The sequence below is a fragment of the Cucumis sativus genome, chromosome 3, assembly GCF_000004075.3.
Source record: "Cucumis sativus cultivar 9930 chromosome 3, Cucumber_9930_V3, whole genome shotgun sequence".
In the NCBI taxonomy this organism is placed as follows: Eukaryota; Viridiplantae; Streptophyta; class Magnoliopsida; order Cucurbitales; family Cucurbitaceae; genus Cucumis; species Cucumis sativus.
This window is the reverse complement of record NC_026657.2, coordinates 32,420,243-32,443,748: the sequence shown is the minus strand read 5'-3', so window position 1 is coordinate 32,443,748 and position 23,506 is coordinate 32,420,243. Positions and strand designations below refer to the sequence as shown.

The 23,506-nt window shown below is 27.3% G+C and overlaps 2 protein-coding genes across 5 annotated transcripts; one reads left to right on the top strand and one right to left on the bottom strand.

Annotated features, from left to right (window-relative positions):
* Nucleotides 1-3,898: 3,898 nt before the first annotated feature.
* On the bottom strand, nucleotides 3,899-16,445 carry LOC101208054 (pleiotropic drug resistance protein 3). 4 transcript variants are annotated; one of them, XM_004136705.3, is made up of 24 exons: nucleotides 16,330-16,445; nucleotides 14,231-14,529; nucleotides 13,995-14,118; nucleotides 13,176-13,261; nucleotides 12,726-12,810; nucleotides 12,428-12,587; nucleotides 11,501-11,577; nucleotides 11,332-11,385; nucleotides 11,021-11,111; nucleotides 10,127-10,761; nucleotides 9,374-9,687; nucleotides 9,045-9,202; nucleotides 8,270-8,373; nucleotides 7,918-8,071; nucleotides 7,722-7,844; nucleotides 7,559-7,632; nucleotides 7,009-7,341; nucleotides 6,610-6,900; nucleotides 6,099-6,182; nucleotides 5,884-6,017; nucleotides 5,449-5,676; nucleotides 5,140-5,311; nucleotides 4,550-4,804; nucleotides 3,899-4,238 (listed from the first exon to the last, which is right to left on the bottom strand). In XM_004136705.3, the coding sequence occupies exons 2-24, from the start codon at nucleotides 14,512-14,514 to the stop codon at nucleotides 3,972-3,974; spliced, it is 4,287 nt and encodes a 1,428-aa protein (XP_004136753.2). In that variant the 5' UTR covers nucleotides 14,515-14,529; nucleotides 16,330-16,445; the 3' UTR covers nucleotides 3,899-3,971. The 4 variants fall into 4 exon arrangements, with proteins under 4 accessions (XP_004136753.2, XP_031738520.1, XP_031738521.1 ...); XM_031882660.1 differs by having other exon boundaries at nucleotides 13,176-13,258; XM_031882661.1 differs by lacking the exons at nucleotides 13,176-13,261; nucleotides 16,330-16,445 and having other exon boundaries at nucleotides 14,231-14,373.
* A 4,247-nt stretch (nucleotides 16,446-20,692) lies between these two features.
* On the top strand, nucleotides 20,693-23,379 carry LOC105434989. The gene is made up of 3 exons (XM_031882820.1): nucleotides 20,693-20,924; nucleotides 21,016-21,504; nucleotides 22,823-23,379. The coding sequence occupies exons 1-3, from the start codon at nucleotides 20,759-20,761 to the stop codon at nucleotides 23,239-23,241; spliced, it is 1,074 nt and encodes a 357-aa protein (XP_031738680.1). The 5' UTR covers nucleotides 20,693-20,758; the 3' UTR covers nucleotides 23,242-23,379.
* The last annotated feature ends 127 nt before the right edge of the window (nucleotides 23,380-23,506 follow it).

The window sequence follows — 23,506 nt, the reverse complement described above, 5'->3', positions numbered from 1 at the left end:
GTTTTGTATTATTATTACTATTTTTTTGAAGTGAAAACACAATCAAATCAAGAAAGTAAACAACAAAATCTTTATATGTATATATCATCCAAAATAATATAAATTGGTCCAACTGTGAGTTTATAAAGACGAAGCAGAAAATTAGATTTTATAAGTAAACAAACATTGTATTAAATCAAAGCAAATCAGTATATAAAACATGTGCATCCGATCTCATTATTATTATATACTCTAAAAATCAATATTAAGATTTGTGCTCTCCAAATGTGTATATATATTTAATCCTAACATGTAATGCATGTCTTAAAAGTCCTATTAATAATAATAATAATAGATACTGATATAATCTAATATTTTATTAAATATTTTGGTTTGTTTGAAAATATTTAAAAAAAGAAAAAATTTGTACTGTTTCCTAAAAAAAATTAATGTACAAAAAAAAAAATATTAAATTTACTAGTAACTTTTAAACTCAAGTCTATTTAATTTCTTTGTTTTAACTACTAATATACATTAATCTATGGAATGGTTTGCTATATTTAAATATTTTGATTCATTTTATTATATTTGAAAAATAAATTGAAATAGAATTATTATTATTTTTAATTTTATATTATTCTTATTCATTATTCTAATGTTGTAAAGATACATATAATCTTTACTCAAAGATTTAATTGGACCAAGTAAACCATGGGAAAAGTGAAAGATATTTTCATTTGTTGTTCTCTATTATTTCCCCCAACACATATTTGAAAGAAATAATTATTTCATTAGTATATATTTTAAAATATTAGAAGGAGAAAAAGGAAACTAATTTAAAGAGAGAGAAGAAAAAGAACGTGTTACCAAGTAAATTAAATACTATCTAACAGAAAATAATAGAATAGGGAAGAAAAGAAGAAAAACAATTGGAAATATATATGGAAGGAAGAATTACAATAATATTAAGAATAAACCATTGGAAAATTGATTTCTTTTCCATTATCGGAAAAAGAAAAAAAAAGGTTAACAAAAATAGGGGATTTTTTTAAAAAGGGATTTTGTTCAAAAATATAAATAGAAAATTAATGAAAATTTCTAAACAACCGTAAAATTGACATAATATTTGTAAAATATACCAAAATTCGGATACTATCAATCTCTCATGTAGGAGTAGACCAATCGAATTTGAAATTCTTTTATATTTTATAAATATTTTAATTTATTTTGCTATATTTTAAAAATGTCTCGAAATTACATTTTCAAAAGAAAAAAAAAATCATGGATAGGATTTTAATTTTAATTTTATTTTTTTTTATAGAAAAGCAAAAGACAAAACCTTGCAAACATATTTAACTTTATGTTATTGTAAAGTAAAAAAAAGTAGTAAAAGGAAAAAGAAAAAAGTTTTACAAAACATATCGAATAAATTTTAAACAAAATTAAAATTTGATAAAAGGTGAAAAAAAAAAAAAAAGCTAAACAGTATCCATTAAAGAGAATATATAACTTATAGGATATCTCTCCCTTTATTTTTCCCTTCCTATATTCAACCGTTACTCAACCACTTCGAAAAGCCTAACGTTGGAAAAGTAATAAGGTAGTCGACCAACTTTAAACAATAACAATTTAGTTCTTACACATTTAAAAGTCTTTTGTAAATTGTAACCATTAATTTTTTTTTTGAGAAAATATTTTAAATACAACTTAGAGATGAGAAAGATTTAAGCTCGAAATTCTCGTTTTCAGAAACATACATATGACAGTTAAGCTAAAATTATGTTGACATGATTATTATTTTTCCTTTCTTCATAAATTAAACTACTACAAGAACACTATATCTTCGAATACTAAAAAAAATCGATTAATTTTTTAAAAAACAATTAAATACGTCATTTCTAAACTCATAACTAAAAGTTTTTAGTCCACCATAATATCTCATACTATCAATTATCATACTAAAATATAATAACTAAAAATGTTCTCTCTATTATTTTAAATTTATTAGAATTAATTAGTCCCTATCACTATTTTCTTATAATAAAACGCTATTGAAGGCACTTTGAATGCCATTGTAGCTTTTGTAAATCAAACAACTTGTGACAAATATATATATATATATATATTAAGACTTAGTTATGTACTCTACACATCATGCAATCATATACGAATGAAATATAAAAAGAATGTAGAACAAAAAATGTGAATACAAGTACTACCTATAACAATCTTATAAAAATAACTAAGTGATCAGTTCTTTCAACAAATATATCTAACTATGATTTCCTAAAAAAAGAAAAATTAAAATTACATTGAAATTTTTATGGCAATTTTTGTTAACAAATTATATATTAATATTTGCATGGTCATCTTAACTTAATCATAAACCATTTAACCAAAAAAGATGTATATGTTTAAATCTCATTCACATATCATTAAACTAAGAAACAATATTAATCATCAATATACCAATTACCACTCGCATTATTAGATGATTTGTAACTTAAAAAGGTTAATGACTTGAATACTTAAAGAAAAAATAGTTCTAATTTTTTTTTTTAATTGTTAAATCAATTTTTAGAAAAGTTTTCTAAGTTATTCTTTCTTAATTTTTTATTATGAGAAAGTAGAGGATGAAATAGTTGTCACTGAATTTCAAAGTTTGATCAAAATGAATCAATAAGAAATTAGCTGGTAGTTTTAAATGATTATATATATATATATATATATATATATATATATATATATATATATATATAATAACTAAAATTATAAGACTTGAAATTTAAAAGTCAAATTTGAGTGAATTTGGCCTTTTAATAATTAAAAGGGTTTTATTGGGCATCACGTAGAAAATCCAAAATGACGTGGGATATGATCACATTCACATTTATTTATTTCTCTATTCTTTTAAATAAATATACTATTTTAATCTTATACTTTAAAACCTAAAAACGTAGCAAAATTTTGTGAGGGTTCTCCATAGTCACGTTTTCGTGAGGATATCAAACGCTTGGTACATATTTTAGGGGTATTTTGATCATTTGCTATATCACTATCTCGATGGTAATCTCGATCGAGAAAGATCGAGAAATTCTATTGAAATAGATTTTTGAAATTTGAAAAGAATCTCGAGGTCATCTCTATCGAGAGAAGCAAAATTTCAAGTTTTTCAAAATTGTGCTATTTTTTAAATGTGAAATTAAAATGGTGATACTTTTTTATCGATTTTGTCGTTGTATATTCAAAAGTGTTTTTTTTTTTTTACATAAAAAATCATTTTAAACTGATAAAACAAGTTTCCATAAAGTAGTTTTAAAAAGAGAATTTTAACTAGCTTTTTAATTTTTTTTTTCTTCAAAAACACTTTGTACAATAAGTAATTGTAATTCACTTTAAAAAAATAAATTCAAAAGGGACATTAAAGACACTTTGAAATTAATTGAGGATCAGCAAAATCCTTTTGAGTTTTCTTAAGAAATATTGTATAAGAAGTTGATAATATTATAAAAGGGAAATTCTTGAAGTGAGAAAGAGTTAGAATGGGATGAGATAACATTAAGCTTGAAAATGCATTGGAAGTATATGCATGGCTACAGCATGAATCATGACGTGCACATCTCTAATCCTTGCTTTTTTTAAATTTTAGATGTTGACTTCGTCTCTACTAATCTTATGTTAAAATAAGCATGGTTCAATTAATATAAAATACGATGACTATGATGTAATAATAAATTTATTGGAACAAAAAATTTAAAGTAAATGGAGTTAATTAAGGGTTAGTCTTGGTAAGAAATTTGAAAGCAAGTGATTAAATAAAAATAGAGAGTTGTATTTTATATCGTGTTTGGTATCCTCTAACTTTTGGTTGATTATATACGTCTTAATCAGTTGAACTATGGATATGCGACAAAAACGATTCAATAACTATAGACATAATCATATATCTAGCATTTTATTTGCTATCCAGGAACGTCAGAAGATTGGTTTAATCATCTTTTTTGGAAGTTTAATCTTCCTATACAAAGTCCAAAAAGACAAGCAAATACAACAGGGAAGAGGATGAGAATGAACCTCACAAGAGGAAGTTGATTGTAGTGAAACCCAAAATAATCTCTCAAGAAAGTTGATACTGTTGTATTTTCTCCAAACGCCACTATTGTCTTGTCTATATCTCCATATTGTGAAGTTAGCAAACAATTCAAAGTCCATGATGTTGGACTCATATAATAAAACCATATCCACCACCTTGGAATTCTCTGCATAAAGGAAGAAGAAATTTACTATTCTGTACCTTTTATGTTCTTCTGTTATATGGTTAATAGCCTACACTTACTATATCTTTAGCCTCTTTACTTCTCTTTTAGAAGTTTATAAATAAAAATATAAGATTAAACCCATTCTTCTATATAGAATTTAGCTCAAAGGTAAATTTTAGCTTCCATACTTCAAAGAAATTATAGCTTCAGTGCCTTTCAGTTAAAAGTTGGTATTTGATTTAGTCTCAAACTCAATCAAAATAAACATCAAACAGGAACTTATTTTGCTTCCTCAGTTAGAAATGGCTTACCGGTTTCGGAACTAAAAAGCCAGCAAAGAGATTGAATGTGACGTAGAAAGCAGAGGCCAAAATGGTAGCAATGTGATAGTTTGGGGTGATGGACACAAGCAGCAGCCCAAGGTTTTTGAAATAGAGAAGGGCAAAGAACATTGAGTAGAAACACCAAAATATTTTCCATGCAGAGCCGTAGAATCCAATCATTGGATAAGTGATAATAACATAGATAGCTGCTTGTACAAATACGTAGGGAACCTCAATAATCACCTGCAGAGTTGAAGTAAATTATTGAAGTTTAATAAATAGCTCAATCTCATGACAAGGCTTCTGGTATGAAGCTTTGAGACACAAACAAAAATAAAACAGTGAGTCGATCATAAGGCTACTTTCTTTGCTACTTTTGTGAGTGTTGAAGGTTCTTTGAACGAAGTACGAAGTTTAACCTGTTTTAATAATGTCTCTAAATGTCTAGGAGTACACACATGCATATAGGTTTATACACAATTGGAGGTCGATTTCTTGTTTGGCCTCACTTTAATATTTTCATTTTTCGAATATAGGTTTATATTATAAAGATTGAAAAGTTTAAGATGAATATGTACCTGTGCAAGTGAATAAGCCCATGAGGAATACATTCCAGCAAACCTTTCCCTGTACATGACAGTTCTCTCCCTTGATACATTAGGAAAGACTGATGAACAATTGTAAATGCCGATGAAAACAACGCTAGCGAACATTACGCCAAAGTTGTTGAACAAGTCCTGTTGGTTTTCTCTTCAAAAACAAGAAAAATGTTGCACATACGGTTGAGCCTCCTAATTAAATTTTGAAAACTGAAATGGAAGGGCTCCACACACTTTCACATTCCGAGAATTAGACATTGCATAAATGCCTAAAATAGAAATACTTACAGCTTTTTTCCTTTCTTCCAAAATAGTACCCCAAAAATCAAAGATGATGCAACAGTATGCAAGATACGCAGCAAGTTGTAGCGAGGATTCCTCCAATAAGACAAGTTTTGTTTCCAAAGGCAAGCCCCAAACTGTCTAGCGAAATTTTGTGCAAAGACATTCGAAAACTGCAAGTCTCTTGAACCAGGAGGTGGAGCACTCAGCTGCTTAACAAGTTCTTTGTTGTTCCTGCGGAACAAAAATTGGGGAAAAGTTATATTTATGTTTTTCTTCCTAAAAGTCCATAGATTTCATATACAATACCCAATAAATTAGCTTCTTATTTGCTTCTCTAAAGAAAATAATAAAAAGGCAAACAAACAAACAAATAAAATCAACTTTGTACTTGGATGAAATAAAAGAAAAAAAGAAAAGAGAAGGTAGAGCTTAACTCACTCATATAGAGAAGAGTTCTTATACACTTGAGCAAAATCGATCCCAAGTTTAGCTTCTGCACCGGAAGAGGTAATCTCTAATATCCAAGTTGCAGGATTGTAGTTTTCTCTAATCCTTGAAACCCCGGGAACATGCTGTATTAAGAAGATTGAGGTTTTGAAAATGGAATATATAGTCAGTCACAAGCAGCATTGCTAGTTCCAGAGTAGACTGACCTCAAAATATTCTATGACCTTATTTGAATCACGTCCCAATGGTCCATAGTAGATCATACGACCGCCAGTTTTCAGAAGAATTAACTACATAGAAAGGCTGTTAAAATCGAGACAATGTTCATAAACAGTTTCATGCTTTCATAACAAAAATTTAACGAAAGCAAGAATGCACAGGTTAGTGCTTTTTAGAAGTTAATTTCCCTTGTTTGTTTTTATGAATGCTACCATGTAAACATTTAGATCTGTGGTTGTAGTTTTTACTTGTTTGTTTAATCAAGCTACTTGATAATAGTTGTTGTAAACAATTTCGAAACAAAAACATAAATCATTTTTGTAAACAAACTCAGAAATAATCCACAATATAGTAAAAGAAAATCGACAACAAATATTTTGCTTCCCATCTTGTCAACATAAACTAAACAAATTTGTGTGTGTCATTTACCATAGTTTTAAATTTCTAGAAATGCCTCATGTCAGAACTAAGCATTACAGCAAAGAGTAAAAGTTTTACCTCATCAAAAGATTCAAAGATGTCAATACTTGGCTGATGGATGGTACAAACTATCGTTCTTCCAGTATCAGCCACGTTCTTGACTGCTCGCATGACAATTGCAGCTGCTCTTGCATCTAAACCAGTGGTAGGTTCATCCATGAAAATGATAGAGGGGTTGGAAACAAGCTCCACAGCTATGGTTAAACGTTTACGCTGCTCGGTTGATAGACCACTGACACCAGGTATCCCAACTAAGGAATCCTTTATGCTATCAAGTTCAATGGTCTCAAGGACTTCATTCACAAATTGCTATAAAACAAGAAACTAATGTCAATCTAAATTACAGGTTATCCTTGGTGAGTATAATCAATGGCCATTTAAATTTCATCCTTTGAAGGAAACAACAGAAAAACATACTGCTTTTGTTTTTGAGTCAATTTCAGGTGCCAAACGGAGCCAAGCAGAAAAGAAGAGAGATTCTTCAACAGTTATTTGTGAAGAATGTACATCGGTTTGTTCACAGTAACCAGATATCCTAGCAAATGTTTCTTGAACTTTTGGAAAACCACCAATTTTGATTTCTCCTTCGATGTATCCACTTGTTTTTCTCCCTGCAACAACATCAAGCAAAGTTGTTTTCCCAGCTCCACTGACACCCATCAGTGCTGTGAGTATCCCAGGCCTTAAAGCCCCTGTAATATCAGAAAGAAGCTGGAGTTTCTTCTGAGTAAAACCCCTCTCTCTCATTCCCTAAGATTCAAAGCAAAAAGTTAATTATGATAGATAACAATGGCCTTCAGTGCTTTAACCATAAAAATCCAGCTTATCTGAGAGACCATTCTCAACACAATTCTCCACTTGCCAGAACAAAAAATGAGTAAAACAACTACCCATAACTTAAGCCCTTGAATAAACAAAAATAAAATCCCCATTTAAAAAAAAAATCCAAGAGTCTTGAGACTATTACCGATGGCATGTCCACATAATACTGCAAATCTCGAAACACTACTGTTAAAGGTCTAAAAGGCAATGCTATTCCACCTGATTTTATAGAAGCAACCAGATCATTCAAGAGAATAAAAAAGGAAAACCCATCAATAAACGTACTGTAAAATTCAGAAAAATGTTACCTTTGGTCGATTCTATGGAGGTCTTAGGAGAAGAAAGAGGGTTTTGGGCAGAATTAGCATCGGCATTGATGTTAGACTGTGAGAGCTTTTCATATGAAATAATGGCAGTGGAAGATCCAGGAGCTGAAAGTGAAAATTGTTGATGAATGAATCTTTGAAGTAAGAAATTCAAATTAGAGAATTGAATTAAACTTACGATTAAGGAAAGTAAGAGCTAAGGCAAATCCAAAATTGAAGATGAGAGCAAATCCAAACAAAGCTGCGAGTGAAATCCAGTAAAAGTATTGATGATAATCAAGTCCTCGACTTTGAAGAATTATATGTCCTATTGTAACGTTGGAACCTTGAATCTACACAACCAAATAACCAGCCAAATTCTTAGCTCAAATAATAGAAGACAATTTATAGAAAATTAATTTATAGGGAGTGACATTCAAAGATTGAATCTATGAACTTTTGGTTCTTATAATTACTAGTTAGTTCAACTGAACCAATGATAGTTAGAAATGGATAATTGGGTTTCAAAATATAATATTATAAGGAAAGACCTTTTGCCATCTTGGAGCAAGAAATTCATTGATAGAAAGCCCAATTTCTCCATAGCTAATTGGTGAAACCCAAAACCCCCATCGCAACCAAGCTGACATTGAGGCTGCAAATTTTCCAAAAAACAAATAGATATGAATATTAACTTAGATGTTTCTAAGTTTAGTGGTGACTTAAGAATCATACGTATTTTTTAGTGCAAAACGGTCTTATTTTTAAACGCTGGGGAGTTCTAAATTTAATCAAACTTCTTATTGCATTATTTTCATTAGCAACTTAGATCCTTTTACTTATTACCTTGCATTTGATTTGTTTTCTAGATTTTAAAAATTGAACTCCTTATGATAATCATTTGTTTTTTTCTATTTAGAAAAGTAAAGTTATAAACAATATTTCTACTCTAATCTTTCCTCTTATCTACTTTATAATCATGTTTTTGTATATATCAGAGTTATGCTAATCAAGTTTTTTTAGATTTCAAATACTTACTTAATTTTGTTTTTAGAATCTACCCAAGGATTAGAGTGTTTATTAAAACCTTAATAGATACTTAAACACTACCTTTCATCGATGAGTTTTTTTTTTCGGTCTAATTTCTGTAGTATTTTCAAAGTTCAAACGAAGTTTTGGGTAAGAAAATTGGAAGAATATATACAAAGTATATTCTTAGAAAAGGAAGACGTTATAAAAAAACAATGCTTTACTTGTAGGATATCTTCTCTATTAGTAATTAATCCAGGATGAGTTGAATGAAGAGAGACCAAGAGAGAAACTTACGATGAGAGATGATGAAACCACCAAATATCATGGTTTGTAATATTACAAAACTGCTAAGTGTAGAAGCAACAATATGTTGATTCACTAAAGCCATCATTCGAAACATGGATACTGAAGATACGTGCAGAGCAAACAACACAAGAAAATGTCGAAAAAACCTAAGAAATAAACATCAATATGCATGTTATATACTTTATATATAATACAGAATTTGAGAATATAGGAGCAGGAAATAGCAACTATATATATACATTAAAGCCTATAAGATAATTAGCTAAGACAATCAATAGATCGATATAGGAAGGTTGAAAGGTGAAACGAGTAGTTACCTGGAGACCTCGGGGGTGTAACCGATGACATAATAAGTAAGAGAAGTCCATAGAAAGGATTGAAGAAAAGAGAGAGGGAGCTTCAAAATGGCAGGTGGAATAACATAAGCCCAAGGTGGATAAAACAGCAGCTGTTTTTGTTTGTAGAAAACTTCAAGTCTGTGAATAGTCATTGCCAATTCAGGCAATGCATCAACTAGGAGCATATTGAGAGAATAAAATAAGGCTCCCATGTAGTAATTTCCATGTTCAACATCTGTTTTCATTTCTGTCCTTATAAACACTGTCATTGTGATTGAAGCAATCAAGAAAAGCTGCTCAACAAAATACATCACAATAATATATTTGTTATTAATTACAAATTAATGGAAATAACTATCAATATATTTATTTAATTTTCATCGACAAGTATGACGTTTTTAACGATAATTTTACATTTTTATGGATTTAAGATGATCCACATTTATTCTATTGTAACATAAAAAAATTCACAAAACATGAAAAAGAAAAAGAGTAACAAAATATTAATCAATCCAAATAGTAAACATTTAAATCATTTAGAAATGAAGAATATATATTTAATTACTAATTGAAATTTAAATATTGATATTTTCGTCGATACTGGTAGAATATTATTTTCTTTTAATATCTAGATTGATTTATCCCCTCTTCAAACTATGTTATAAGAGAATTGATCAAATTCAACCATACTAAATCAGTACCTATCATTAAATTGAATTAAAAAGCACTAACCTGACTTATTTTGAAGACATAAACAAATGAATTTCTTCTCATGAGGAGGAATTCCCTTGATGCACAAGCTTTAAACACTTCCCATTTAGAAACACTATAATTATTGATCTTCTGCCCAGTATTATTCAACAAAATACCATCATCATTTTTTGAATAATACTGATCTTCTCGATCATTATCAAAGGGTTTCAAATTCTCCCCTTCCACCTTTCTTTCATTATTATTATTATTATTCCAACACTTGAACTTTCTACTCAATGTGTCGATAGAAACATATGTATAAGGAGTTTGGTTACGATACCAAAATTGTGGTTGATCTTTCCTTGAGAGCACTTCTTGAAGAAAATCGGCAATGCTTTTTCTTTTGGGGCATTTGAATCCACAATGTTCAAAGAAGTTGAGAACTTGATCACGACGACCTTGATATACTATCTTTTTCTGTGCCATCAAGATCAAATCGTCGAAAAGTTCAAAGGTTTCGGGAGCTGGTTGAAGAAGAGAGATGAGAATTGTAGCATTTGTAAGATGAGATAGGTTTTGTAGGCATGAAATGATTTGGAAGGCAGTGGAACTGTCTAATCCATTTGTTATTTCATCCATGAACAATGCTTTGTTTGGACCAACCATCATTTCCCCTGCATAAATTTTGTTTCTCCAATCATACTTCTTATGAATTTAGTTCTTAACATTCAAAAGTTTAAGTCCAAACAGACATAAACTTTGTTTCTCTGGTAGCCATTTAATCATGCCTCTAACCACCCTTTTCATCTCTAAATTCCTTTCTTAAGAAAATTTAAAGAATTAGGCTTAATTAATTTTTTTTTTAAAAAATAGTTATTGATAAATTTAATCTGCAATAAACAGTGGGTTAATTTATTTTGCACATTTAATTACCTGTAGTTAATCTTTTCTTTTGACCACCTGAAATACCTCTTCTCATGGCATCCCCTACTAGAGTGTCTCCACAAATATCAAGTCCAAATATCTGACCAAATGGAAAATGAAATTTCTACATTATTCTTCTTTACTTAATTATGACAATAAACTATAAAATTAAAGTTAAACTAAACTTGAACGCTAAACTTTAATATCAAAAGTTGTTAATTATTTTTGTGACTATGTTTGTAAACGTTAAGTTCATATTGCATGCATGCATCTTCTACTAAAAAGTGATCGCTATAGTGAAATGAAAGAGTTGGAATCACGTTGAGTATGTAGTCAGTTTGAAGACTTTGTTTTAGTCCTTCAATAGAAATGGCCTGCATTACAAATATATATATTAAATCAGGAAAAACAGAAATTAATAGATATAATTTTTTTAAAAAAAATTAACATATTGAGTAAAAGGAAAATATTATAATGTTATTTTTTTACCTTCATGTAAATATCAATATCAGTATTTGGAATAATCCCTTGTTCCTTCTCCTTTTTGATAATCTCCTTCATTATATCTTCATTCCAAGAACAAATTAAATGATCATATGCACAATTTTTTTTTATTAATATATCATTTTAATAAGCACTATTAAACTTTAAAATTATAAATATCTTTATTGTTCAACAGTTAATCATAATATATAATTGTTATGACAACTTGGTTGGATTTGATGAATAAAAAAACCAATTTACCGTTTGGTTCATCAATAAATAAAGAGTTTTATTATCTCGTTATTCACATCAACTCACATTTCTCATTTTGTTATACGTGTCAATTCTTCTCATTATTGACCTATAATTATTATCAACTCGACTCGACTCAACTTTGTGTTATTATCATTAACCATAAACATCCCTAATTCAAATATTTATTTTTTTAACCATCCAACTCTTATAATCTAAACTAATTTATATCCTCACTAGTTTTTGAAACCTTTTTACTAAAAAAGATCGACTAAAAATGTAACTTTTTTATAAGACAAAAATTCTAACATTTTTACGTAAGAAACATGAAAATCATTATAATATAGGTTGAGAGAAAATTATGATTAGTAAATGAGATAACTTAAATCAATTTTGTATATATAATAGATTATTGACGCTTTTAGATATTTAAAAAAAACAAAATCATCCATCTATGAAAATAAAATTGAAAATACAAGATTTTATTAGATATAAAAGTTGAAATATATATATTTAAGAGGTGAATGAATTTCTTAAAAGTTTTTAATATCTATCAAATATGTTGGACACATTTAACTCATCGACCTATTAGGATATCAGTCTTAACAAAAAAACAAATTTAGAATTAACTTCATTAACTAAACTTATAGTTTAACTCGAAATTAGATATACAGAGCTCACCTGCTCGACTTCCGATGCCTTGACACCTGGCCGAAAAATCTAGGGTTTCCCTTACAGTCATTTGAGGAATATGTAGGTCATGCTGACCAACATATGCTGAAGTCTTTTGGGGGACAAATTCTTCAAGTTTATGCCCATTGTAACAAATCTCTCCACTAAACTTTTTTATGAAAGGAGATAATTATAATTAAAATCAAACAATTTTTTTTTATAAAAAAAAAACCTTATAATAAAATGGTTAATAATTATTATCAACTTTTTCCCTATATTTGATTTTAATAAAATAAAATAAAAATACCTTGAGAGATTTGTTAAGATTTCCAGAAAGGGCCTTTAGTAGTGTGGTCTTCCCACACCCTGGAGGACCAAGTAGCAAAGTTAACCTGAAAATAATAACTTTCTTTAAAAAATCCTTCCAAAATGTTTAGTATAACAATTATGTTTAATTTTGTATTTAATATAGGTGCTTAACTTTTAAATAAAAGTTGATGACATATTCAACTTTTTTTTTTAATTAGCAAATAATCAATTTGTAGAGATTAGAAAAACATAGAAACCAAGTTGGGAATTAAGTTTCAATGATTTAATATACAAAATTGAAAATTATAGGACTTATTAGATTTATTTTTTTAAAATTAAAGAATCTAATAATTAAAAAAATATATTAGAAGTGCATATGTGAAGATGTAAAAAGTTAATTATTATAAAGTAATGTAATTTAATCAAATAAGAAAAGTGCAAAGGCTACCTTCCAGGCTTTATAATTCCACTCACATCCTCAATTATGTCAATTTTGGCTTTATTGGACTTTACACCACAAAATTTGATGATCTCCTATCCATAATTAAATACCCAAAAATTCCAAATTAATATTGGAATTTAATTTTCACACATTAATAAAAAGCAACAAAGATTTAATATAGACTTTAATTAATATGTTCAAGTCATAAACTAAATTAATTTACGTTATTTTTATTTTTAGCTTAAACTATATTTCCATCGTAATTTGATCAATTTCTATCTCAGGTTTTAATTGTAATCTTGAATTAGAACAAAAAGAAAAACCATTTTAATGTATATTGAGATGTGATTCTTGTTTCTTAATTACTTTTTTTTTTTTAATTTTACTTTGTTCAACCAAATTTACATTTTAAAATGATTTTTTAAAAAGAATAATAAAAATTTGATTTCAATTTTCAACCAACAAATTTAATCAATTTCTGCAACCTTAGATTTAAAAATATAAAGGCTTTTTAAGATGTGATTGTGAAGAATCTCTATCTCTTTCCACCAAATTTACGAATCTCGTCTTTTCTAAGGAATGAAAAACATCAACTTTTAATTTCGAAAAAGAGTATATATTACTTACCATTGACAAGTTTTAATTCTATTTTTTACGATAGTTTTCACTCTCATAATCAATGTTAATTTATATAAAATAAGTCTTAAAACATTTACTTTATTTAAAAATAAATTCAGTAAACAAAAAAAAAATCTAAAAAACATTGATTTCCCAATTCTATAATTTTAAAAAATGTATGATTATTAAATTAAAAAGAAAACTCACATAAAGCTTGCTTTGAAGAGAGTTCCAAAGTGTTGGAATGGCTTTCCCATGAACAACCTCACACTCTACTTCAATATGCACATTTTTATACTTCACTTCCACTGTTGGAAATTTCTCACCAACCCTACACCAATTTAATTAATTCACTAGTTGCATAATCAATAACAATCAAACAATAATCACAATTAAACTAAATTACGAACTTGTTAATAAGGAAAAGAAAATGGAAAACTTACCTGTGAATTCTATCTCGAACTTTAGTCAAGAGCTTAACATTATCATCCTCAATGTTTTTTATGAGTTTCTTAATAAATAAACCACGCTCCTCGTTGCTAAGTTTAGTAACATCTACAACTCTTCTCCTTTTCTTTTTCACCTCTCCTTTGTCGTTAGTAATATCAAACAACGACGACCTTAACTGTTTGAACGTTGGCAACCTCTCGATTTCCGCCCAGAGTGAAGCATCTTCAACGTCACTACCATTGCCATCCTCCTCGGCAGATGAGGAGCTTCTTCCCATCTTCTTTTTTGGTCACTGTATAGAGTTCAAGCATAGAGGGAGAGGGAAAATATAGACTCTTGCATGAATACGTTGTAGTCTTCTAATCTCTTGTGTGTTTAAAAATATATTAGAATTACAATTATATAATGTGTTGTTTTTCTTTTATTTTCTCAATTTTATTAGTTTATTAAAGTGGTAGGGTACATATTAAAACTTTTTGACTTTGTGTTTAATTATTTTTCAACTGAATAATAATTTTAATTAAAATATAATAAATTTCAGAGTTTTTCTATGTTTGATTTACAATTATTCTTTTTAAAAACTTTAGACACATTCTTTTAAAAAAAACCAATAGTTATTATGAATATCTCTTCTAAAAACAACTATTTTAAAAATTTGTAAATATAGTAAAATTCATATGTTGATATCAAACATTCTATTATTGAAATTAAAATTTTCTTCCAATTATAGAATCTTATTAGTTATTACTAATAAATGTCAAGAAGTGAATTAATTAGTCTCTAAAAAACAGAAAAAAATACAAAAAACGATAAATAAAGTGCTAGGGACTATATATACACAAATTCATACTTTGCATATCTCTTGTCATCTTTTTTTGCTCTCTAATTTAATAGGTAGAATATATGCTGTCAATTTAATACTAAAGTATATATGTCATTTTATACCAAAAGTTTGGTTTAATTTAAAACAAATAAATTAAAGATACTCCATCTTCTATATAATTATGAAATTATTATGAGCATATTATCATTTGGTGGCCTCTTTTACTTTCACTAGTGGATGGGGAGTTGTGTCTTTATGTGTATATATAAATATATAATATGGACGGATTATAGCTAGCTAAAAACTATGGGAAAGAATGATTTTATATATATTTCTTCTTCTTCTTCTTTTATACTAACAAATATGATCATATGTGATAGGAATTAGGAATACGATACTTTTAATTCTATATATTAAAATTAAATTATATGCTATGTTTAGAAAAAAAAATTGATTCCCTAAAATTAGTGCTTGGCTATAAATAATTATACTAAATTCTGGTTGCATATTTGAAATGACTTGAGGGTGATATTCAAAACTTTGAATGTTACTTTTTTTTTTCCTTTTAATCTTAATACATTTGCATTTTAAACCAAATTTCAAAACAGAAAATATGTTTTTCAAACTTACTTTTTTAGTTAACAAAACATTAGTATGGAATAATTTGAAATGTTTATTCGAGAATAGATAAGAAAAACAAAGGAATTGATAAGTCAAGTAGTGTTATTTTTGGACTTTTGTTAAACCAAAAATAAAAGAGTTAAAGAATTGTTGGATGACGTTTTTGTTTACAGCTTTTAGAGAGAGAAACAAAATCATGTGACAAATTTTGTTGAGAGAAGACATAAAATCTGTATTTGAAGCAAACTCAAAATATGAACAATCAAGTTATCTTATTTTTATATTTGGGTAAATTAAATTATAAATTTCTTCCAATATTTCATTGTGACATTTTCAATATCTTAAAATTATACCCATTAGTTCTTCTTATAAGTTGAGTTCAGTTTTGAGGGTGTGGTTCAATTATTCCATCTTCATATTTAAATGCAGCCTTTTGCTATATAACTATACAAAAAGATAATAATTTATCAAATCAACAAGATTATATAGATACATATTAACTAATGGAGAGAAGTGTTAAACAAATTTGAAGAGATAGAAAGAGAGAGAGAGAGAGAGAGAGAGAGAGAGAGAGTTATAACTAAAAGAGAGAAAGAACCCACAGGATAGAAAGAGAGAGGGAGGGAGGGAGAGAGAGAGAGAGCTTACAATAATTGAAGTATGGGTGTGGTGAGAGATTGAATGGAAATGAATTGTGAAACAACACAAATTGAATTAAAGGATATAAGAAGGTTAGCTTGGAGAGATATATATCAGAAGAAAAGAGGCCTCCAAGTATGACCTCTTGCTTCAATTATTGGTCATACGTACTTAGGCCTCTTTTCTCACTAGTCGATGGATTAACCATTCAAACTTAATGGTCATACTTCAAAGATTAAAATATATTATGGTCATACTTCAAAGATTAAAACTTTTTTCAAAAATGTATTTAATAATTTATTTTTTCTTGTTTAATTAGTTAATTCAAAAGATGATTTGCACATGTTTAATTAATTAAAATTTTGCAATATAATTTGTAAATATTTTAATTTATTTTATTCGTATATTCGTTCGATTAACTTTTCAAAACCCTCCTTTTTTAACTTTTTCATACATTCCAAGTAAGTGGAAAATTTTGTTAAAATGACAAAAAGTTGATGGGTTTGAAAGTGATTTAGGTAAAACTTAAAATAGTTAGTGCGTTCTATCTCCATCACCCCATTTCAAATAATATATAGATATTTTTTTAACAAATGTGATAAAATTTAATATATATATTTTGAAGTGAATTTAAAATTTAATTTTATACATTAGAATCAATGGATTAAAAACATGTTTTTGAATTATTTTATAAATGATAAAATTGATTTTAATGTAATTTTTATATTAATAACTATAATATGTTTTTAAAAAAATGTATTGTAATACAACTTAAAAATAAAAAAATTAAACTTAAAACTCTTGTTTTCGAAAAAGTGTAAATAATACGTACCGAACCAACTAAGCAAATAACATGCTTTTATAATTGTACACTATCATATATACTAAAAATATCTCAATCACCCATATGCATATGTTTTTGTTACTTTAATTGAATTATGTGACATAATTGATTAAGTTTATTTTACTATATAAAATAAATAATAGTATAAACCCAAACACTATGAAAAATAATTACTAATATATACAAAATGGCAAGCAATATTTAAAAGTAAGAAATAAAGCCAAAGCCAACTTAATTACTAATTCAATCTATATATATATATATATATATATATATATATATAATTTGTGACCAAAATTTTTATGGTTGGAATTCTTTTTGAAAAAAGTAAAGGAAAAAAGAGAATTGACATATCCATGCACAGTGCTCTCCTTTCTATTTTTACTAGTGAATGTATGAGATGGATTCCACTAATGCGAAGTGATCCATAGATATAATTAATTTAAATTATGATTTTTTTTTTTAGTATTTCTAATTCATATTTGTTAAAAAAAAATTAGTGTGAAATTTATAACTGATTTAATTAAACTGTTGAATTATATTATAAGTGAATTGAATTTAGATTATTGTTTGTTATGCTTTTTAAATTTATTGGTATCTATATATGTATATGCATACACGTGTGTTGTGTGGACTCCTTTAGAGGTTAGATTAATTAACAAAATGAATTGATATTATGATTGAAATGAATTTGGAATGATTTTTGATATATGTGAATTAAAATTAAAATTTAATTTAGATTAATTTTTGATATATATATATATTGGTAAATTTCCTAATTTAAGTTAAGTTATAAGTTTGTTGTTGAGATTATTTGATAACTATTCTTTTTACTAATGTTTTAAAATTTTTAATTTGTATTCATACCTATTTTATTAGTTATTATCAATAGTTTTTTTTTATTAATAAATAACAGGAAAAGGAAAAATGAAAAAGGGAAAAGTAAGCCCAAATTTCTTAGTTAAGGAGGAAAATTTTGAAAGATAACTAAACATGGAAACTATTTATAAAATATACTAAATTACATCTAATTCTTTCAAAGTTTTAAAATTCTTTTTTGCTATATAAATTTGGCTATTCAATTTCCTTATTTGTGAAGAAAAATATTTAAAAATAATATGATGAAAAAATTAATATAAAATCAAATTAGTTATTTCACATGAAAAAGTTTCTTATTAGAGATCTCACTTAGTTTTCGTGTTATAGTAGCTTTTGAGAGTATTAATTTTATTAGATATTGATGTCCACGTGACATATTGTCTTTATTATTTATAATTATATCATAATTAACAACGTTATATTTAAGTGTTAAACAACTTAAAATATAAATCGCTTAGTTATTTAACTGTGATTCTTCTATCTTAAAAGTGGAAGGTTCGATCTCTCATCTCACAATTGTTGTACTAATTAAACATAACTCTTCATATTATATATATTTCTCACGTACGTTGTAGACCGATCATAAGATTAAACAACTCGACCTGTTTGTTTACCGTTTCAGTTTCCAAACTTTCATAAATCTTAAATTTAATTTTACAATAATAAGCTAATAATGTAGGGAAGAGGAAGTAAATATTGATGCGTACTATTTATTGGGTGTAGTTGGAAAAGAAGGTATATTTAACGTCATTGAGTTCCGGTGCCAATCATCATTAATTCTCTCCCTTTATTATTATTTATGTAACCTTCTTAGTCAACAAACTTTATGTCACATTCCAATATTATTAATTATTTACTCTTATTTAAGATTTCCATTATGTTCCTATTAAATCTCTCCCCAATTTTTGTCCCCTTCCTGTTTATCCCTCCATTAAGTAAAAAAAAAAACGTCACATCCTACTCGTATATATATTATCGTAAGTGTATTGATTTATTCATAAAATTATTATGCATTGTTTGAACTTTTCAATAGAATTTTCTTTGAAATATAATCACCACAAATTAGTTTTAATTGTTTATTTTGTTACTTGGCATTTGAAAAATATTTGATGCATGAACATCTATCCAATGCAATCATATGGTAGATTTATATGGAGTTTAATTGAAACTAAGCATGAATTGATAAATTTATGAAATATTATTAGTTTGAATTAATAATAACTATTACTTCAATTCTCTAATTAATATAATCTAAAGTTTAGAATTAGTTTGTTGAGTTTAGAGGCATTACTTATACATACAATATATTTTTTGGCATCTTATTAGTTGTATTATCTAGAGTTATTTATTAATTAAATTACTGTAAATATTTTTTAATATTGTTTTAGTGTGATTGATATTAGTTTCACTACTTACTTAAATTCAAACACAAATTTACTAAAAAGTAAGTTAATATTGTTTTAAAATTTATGAATAAGATGTTAAGATAAGAATAGATTGTTAAAGTGAGAATTTTATAGTTTGATCTACGAGCTATTTTCTAAAAATATTAAAAAAGGAAAAAGGAAAAAAAGAAGGATATGGTGTGGATTAATTTTTTAGAGAGTTTTTTCTTTTTCTTTTTCCTTTTTGTTGGTAAATGAGAGATGGTGTATTTATGCGATGAATATGGGCTTCTTAATGCAAATGTAAAATTAAATGTTGGAGGCATCTTAATTAATTACTACCACTATTTAATTTTGTTTGTTTAGATGTGTGTGGATATAATGAAACACACCTTTGAAAATAAATGAGAGATATGCCACACGTTTTTATTTTATTTCTATAATCCAATGAAAATTTGAATTTCCACTTTTAGCTAAAATAAAAAAAGAGTAAGAAATAGACAAAATATTTACTCTTTATATTACAAAGGATAATAAGCTTTTATTTGTTAATGATTTTTTTCAGCATAAATAGTCTGTTTTTTAGTGTATCTTTTTATATATATATATATATGGAAGATTGATAATTGAATTTCTAAAAAATTCGTCTCAAAATGAAAAGGGATAGATATAAATATAATAAACAAAAATGACTAAGAAAAAGACACCGTTAGATCCTACAACGTCTCTATACACATTATAATATAAACTTTCGATATCTAAAAATTATATTCTAAACTTAATATAAGACTATAACAAATTTTTGGGTAAGATCAAGAGTCCGTTCCCATATTATTTTTACTTCAAATTGCATCTCTATTATTTAATATTTTATATGCTTTAGACTTTTAATTATCACGTCATTATATTTATTTTAGTTCAAATAAAACATCATCTCTAAATTAAGTTCACTTTAATTTTCCATTAAATTTTAAGTTTTTTCTAAACCCTAAACCAACACAAAAATTCATTACACCATTTTTTTTATTGAGAATAAATATTTTACCATTTTAGTATTTTTTATAATTTCTCTTTATAAAAGTTACGTACAAAATAAATTAAAATATTTATAAATTATATAAATTATAGCGAATTTTAGATTATATTTATTAAAAGATTTATATATATATATATATATATATATATATATATATATATAATTATAGAGATGTTTAGAGGTGTTACTATTTGAAATAATTTAGTAAAAGAATAAAGAAAGGGGTATCTATTTATATGATATGATGGCGCCATAGTTTTAAGTCCAAAATCAGGGTTTCTATTTGAGAGATCAATGAAGAGTAACAGCTTCTTGTCATCTTCTTCACAACTCGAAATTTCCTCCGATAATCTCCTCCGCCACAGACACCACCGCCGTTCCAGATCCTTCGGCTGTGTCTCCAGCCTCCTCCATTTCTTCTCTAACAACCACACCCGCCGCAACAAATCAATCACATTCGGTATTTATTCTTCTTCTTCACAATCTTCTTCATCAGTTCCATTCATTCAAATTTTAACCTAATTTCACCCTAAAATCTCTCTGTTTCTCAGTCCACAACAGCATTCACGAACTCCACGATACCATTTCCATATCCAAAATTTCTCAATCTCCAAAACATGATTCCGCCGCTAATCTCCTAGTTTTCTCATCCGATTCATCGCGGATCGCGGAAAGATCCGATTCCACCATGTCCACAACGACGGTGGAGAGATTTCGAGGAGCGAGAGGTCCGATCGTGCGTTTGATGGGACTAGAAAGCACCACGGCGGAGGAGGAGAAGCAGAGGCAGGTTCTGGAAGCTTTGGAGAAATGTGAACGGGATCTTAAGGCGCTGAAGGAGTTCATCGATGCGTTTGAGTCGACAGAGAGTTTCAGATCGTCGTCTCCGGCTGGTGAAGGGAAAAGGATTGAGTTGATGGTTTTGAAACAGAAGGAGGAGGGTACTCCGGTGGCGGAAGAGCTGAGTTTGCCATGGCATTTCTTTAACCGCCAAGGCTTCAACAACTCCATGATCTTCCACCGCCCGTCTACAAATCCCGGTACGTTCTTTGCACTAAGAAATTTTTATTCATATATTATAATTTCAATATCTCTTAATAATAATAATAATATCTTCACATATTTAATAAATTTGTTAAACTTTTAAAATAAATTAATAAAAAATCAAATAAATTTTTTTTTACACGACAAAACGATTAAAAATATTTATTAATATAGAAAATTTTATAAATGTTTATTTGTAATTAAACTACAAGAAAATAAAAAGTTACGAGAGTTTAAATACGAAAATAATAAATAATTTTCTACTACAAATAAAATTGAAATAGGGCAGAGAAAAATTGACAATAAAAAAGGGAGGGTAAATAAAAGAAGAGAAAGTAAGCTAGTGATGAATTTGATAATTAGAGGTAATTTGGTAAAAAGTGAAAAAAATTGATGAAATTAAAGTAGGGTGTAATGATAACACATCAATTATAATGTTGCGGTATGCAATGATAATAATTTTTGGGCCAAAAATAAAGTAATAATTGCCTTTATTATTCTTTTGCAATTATTCTCAATCCCATTAACACTTCCAAAATTATTGTTTTAGGTAAAATTAAATTTTAGATGAATTTTAAAATTTTACGTAAATATTTTCATTTATTTAAACCCTAATATCATATACATCATTGAGTACACCATCGTCACTTTTATTCATTTACAGTTAAATTATAAATTTAGTATCATTCCCTTCCTAAGTTCTCGACTTGATAGTAAAATAATTTTAAGCTTTTAAATCTTTTTATATAATAGAACATAGATAAATTATTTTTTAAAAGAATATTGACAGAATAAATATAAATATAAATCTTGACTCTGATTGAGCCTTAAACTTAAATTTTGTGTATGATATATTTGTGATTTTTTTAAAGAAAATTTAAAATCTTAGTAGTTATTATTATGTTGTAGTTATGCCCTTTTCAAGGTTCATAAAAATGGTGTTGGGGTTTCCACTTTCCATTTATGATAGAAAGAATTTAGATGGAAAACATCTCTACAGAAGAAACTTTTCAAAGATTCCTTTTTATTCTTGAAGTTGGATTTATTTATTTTTTTAAAAAAAACAACCGTTAGAGGCTTTTTGTCACTAAATTCATAAATGGAAAGGTTTTGAATTTTGTTGGGGAACAAATCTAAATGCATTATTTATTGATTGATTAATTAAAACCCAAAACATATAATAACTAATTTCCACACCATATACTAAAAACATTGATCATATATTCAAAATAAACCTCTCTTATAGTAATTTCGAGTCTAACTCAAATGCATAGCAGAGAGCTAATAATTATTTGCAATCATAAACTATTGTAGGAAAAACAATACAATCACAGCAAATTCAACAAATGCAAAGGAAGAAACAAGAAGATGATCAGAAGGATATGATGATATTGAATAATGTAAGCAAATTTGATGGAACAAAAAACAAAACCCATGAAATAGTAATTGGTAAGTGGAAATTAAGTGAAAAGGGAAACGATGAATTATGCCATTCACTATGCAGAAGTAGTAATAATAATAAGGTGGAAATGAGAGAGAGTGTAGAAGAAGTGTTCGAAGACATTTTTTGGGGTCAAAAGAAGGAATTGGGAAGAATAGGATTGACTTTACAAAATCAAATTTGTGGAGATTTGATTGAAGAGTTAGTTAAAGATTTGAATTTTAGTTATACTTTTACTTATTATAATACTTCACTACCCTTTCAAGCTTGCAAAAGAAGCCTTCGTTTCTAGTTTTCCTTTTCTTTCTTTTGTGTGTATGTGTGTGTGGATTGTTAATTAATATACATTATATAGTATAAGTCATATTTGATTCTATTGATCAACTATTTCAATATATAGACAATTTTGTTAACCATTTTTAGTATGTTATTATTATGCTTTTACCTTTAAATGATCTATTCTGCCTTCTTTTTTGTTTGTATTTCATATATATCTAATAATTATCGGCTAAAATATAGAAGGTTGTGGGATGTGTATACTAGAAGAAAATATATGG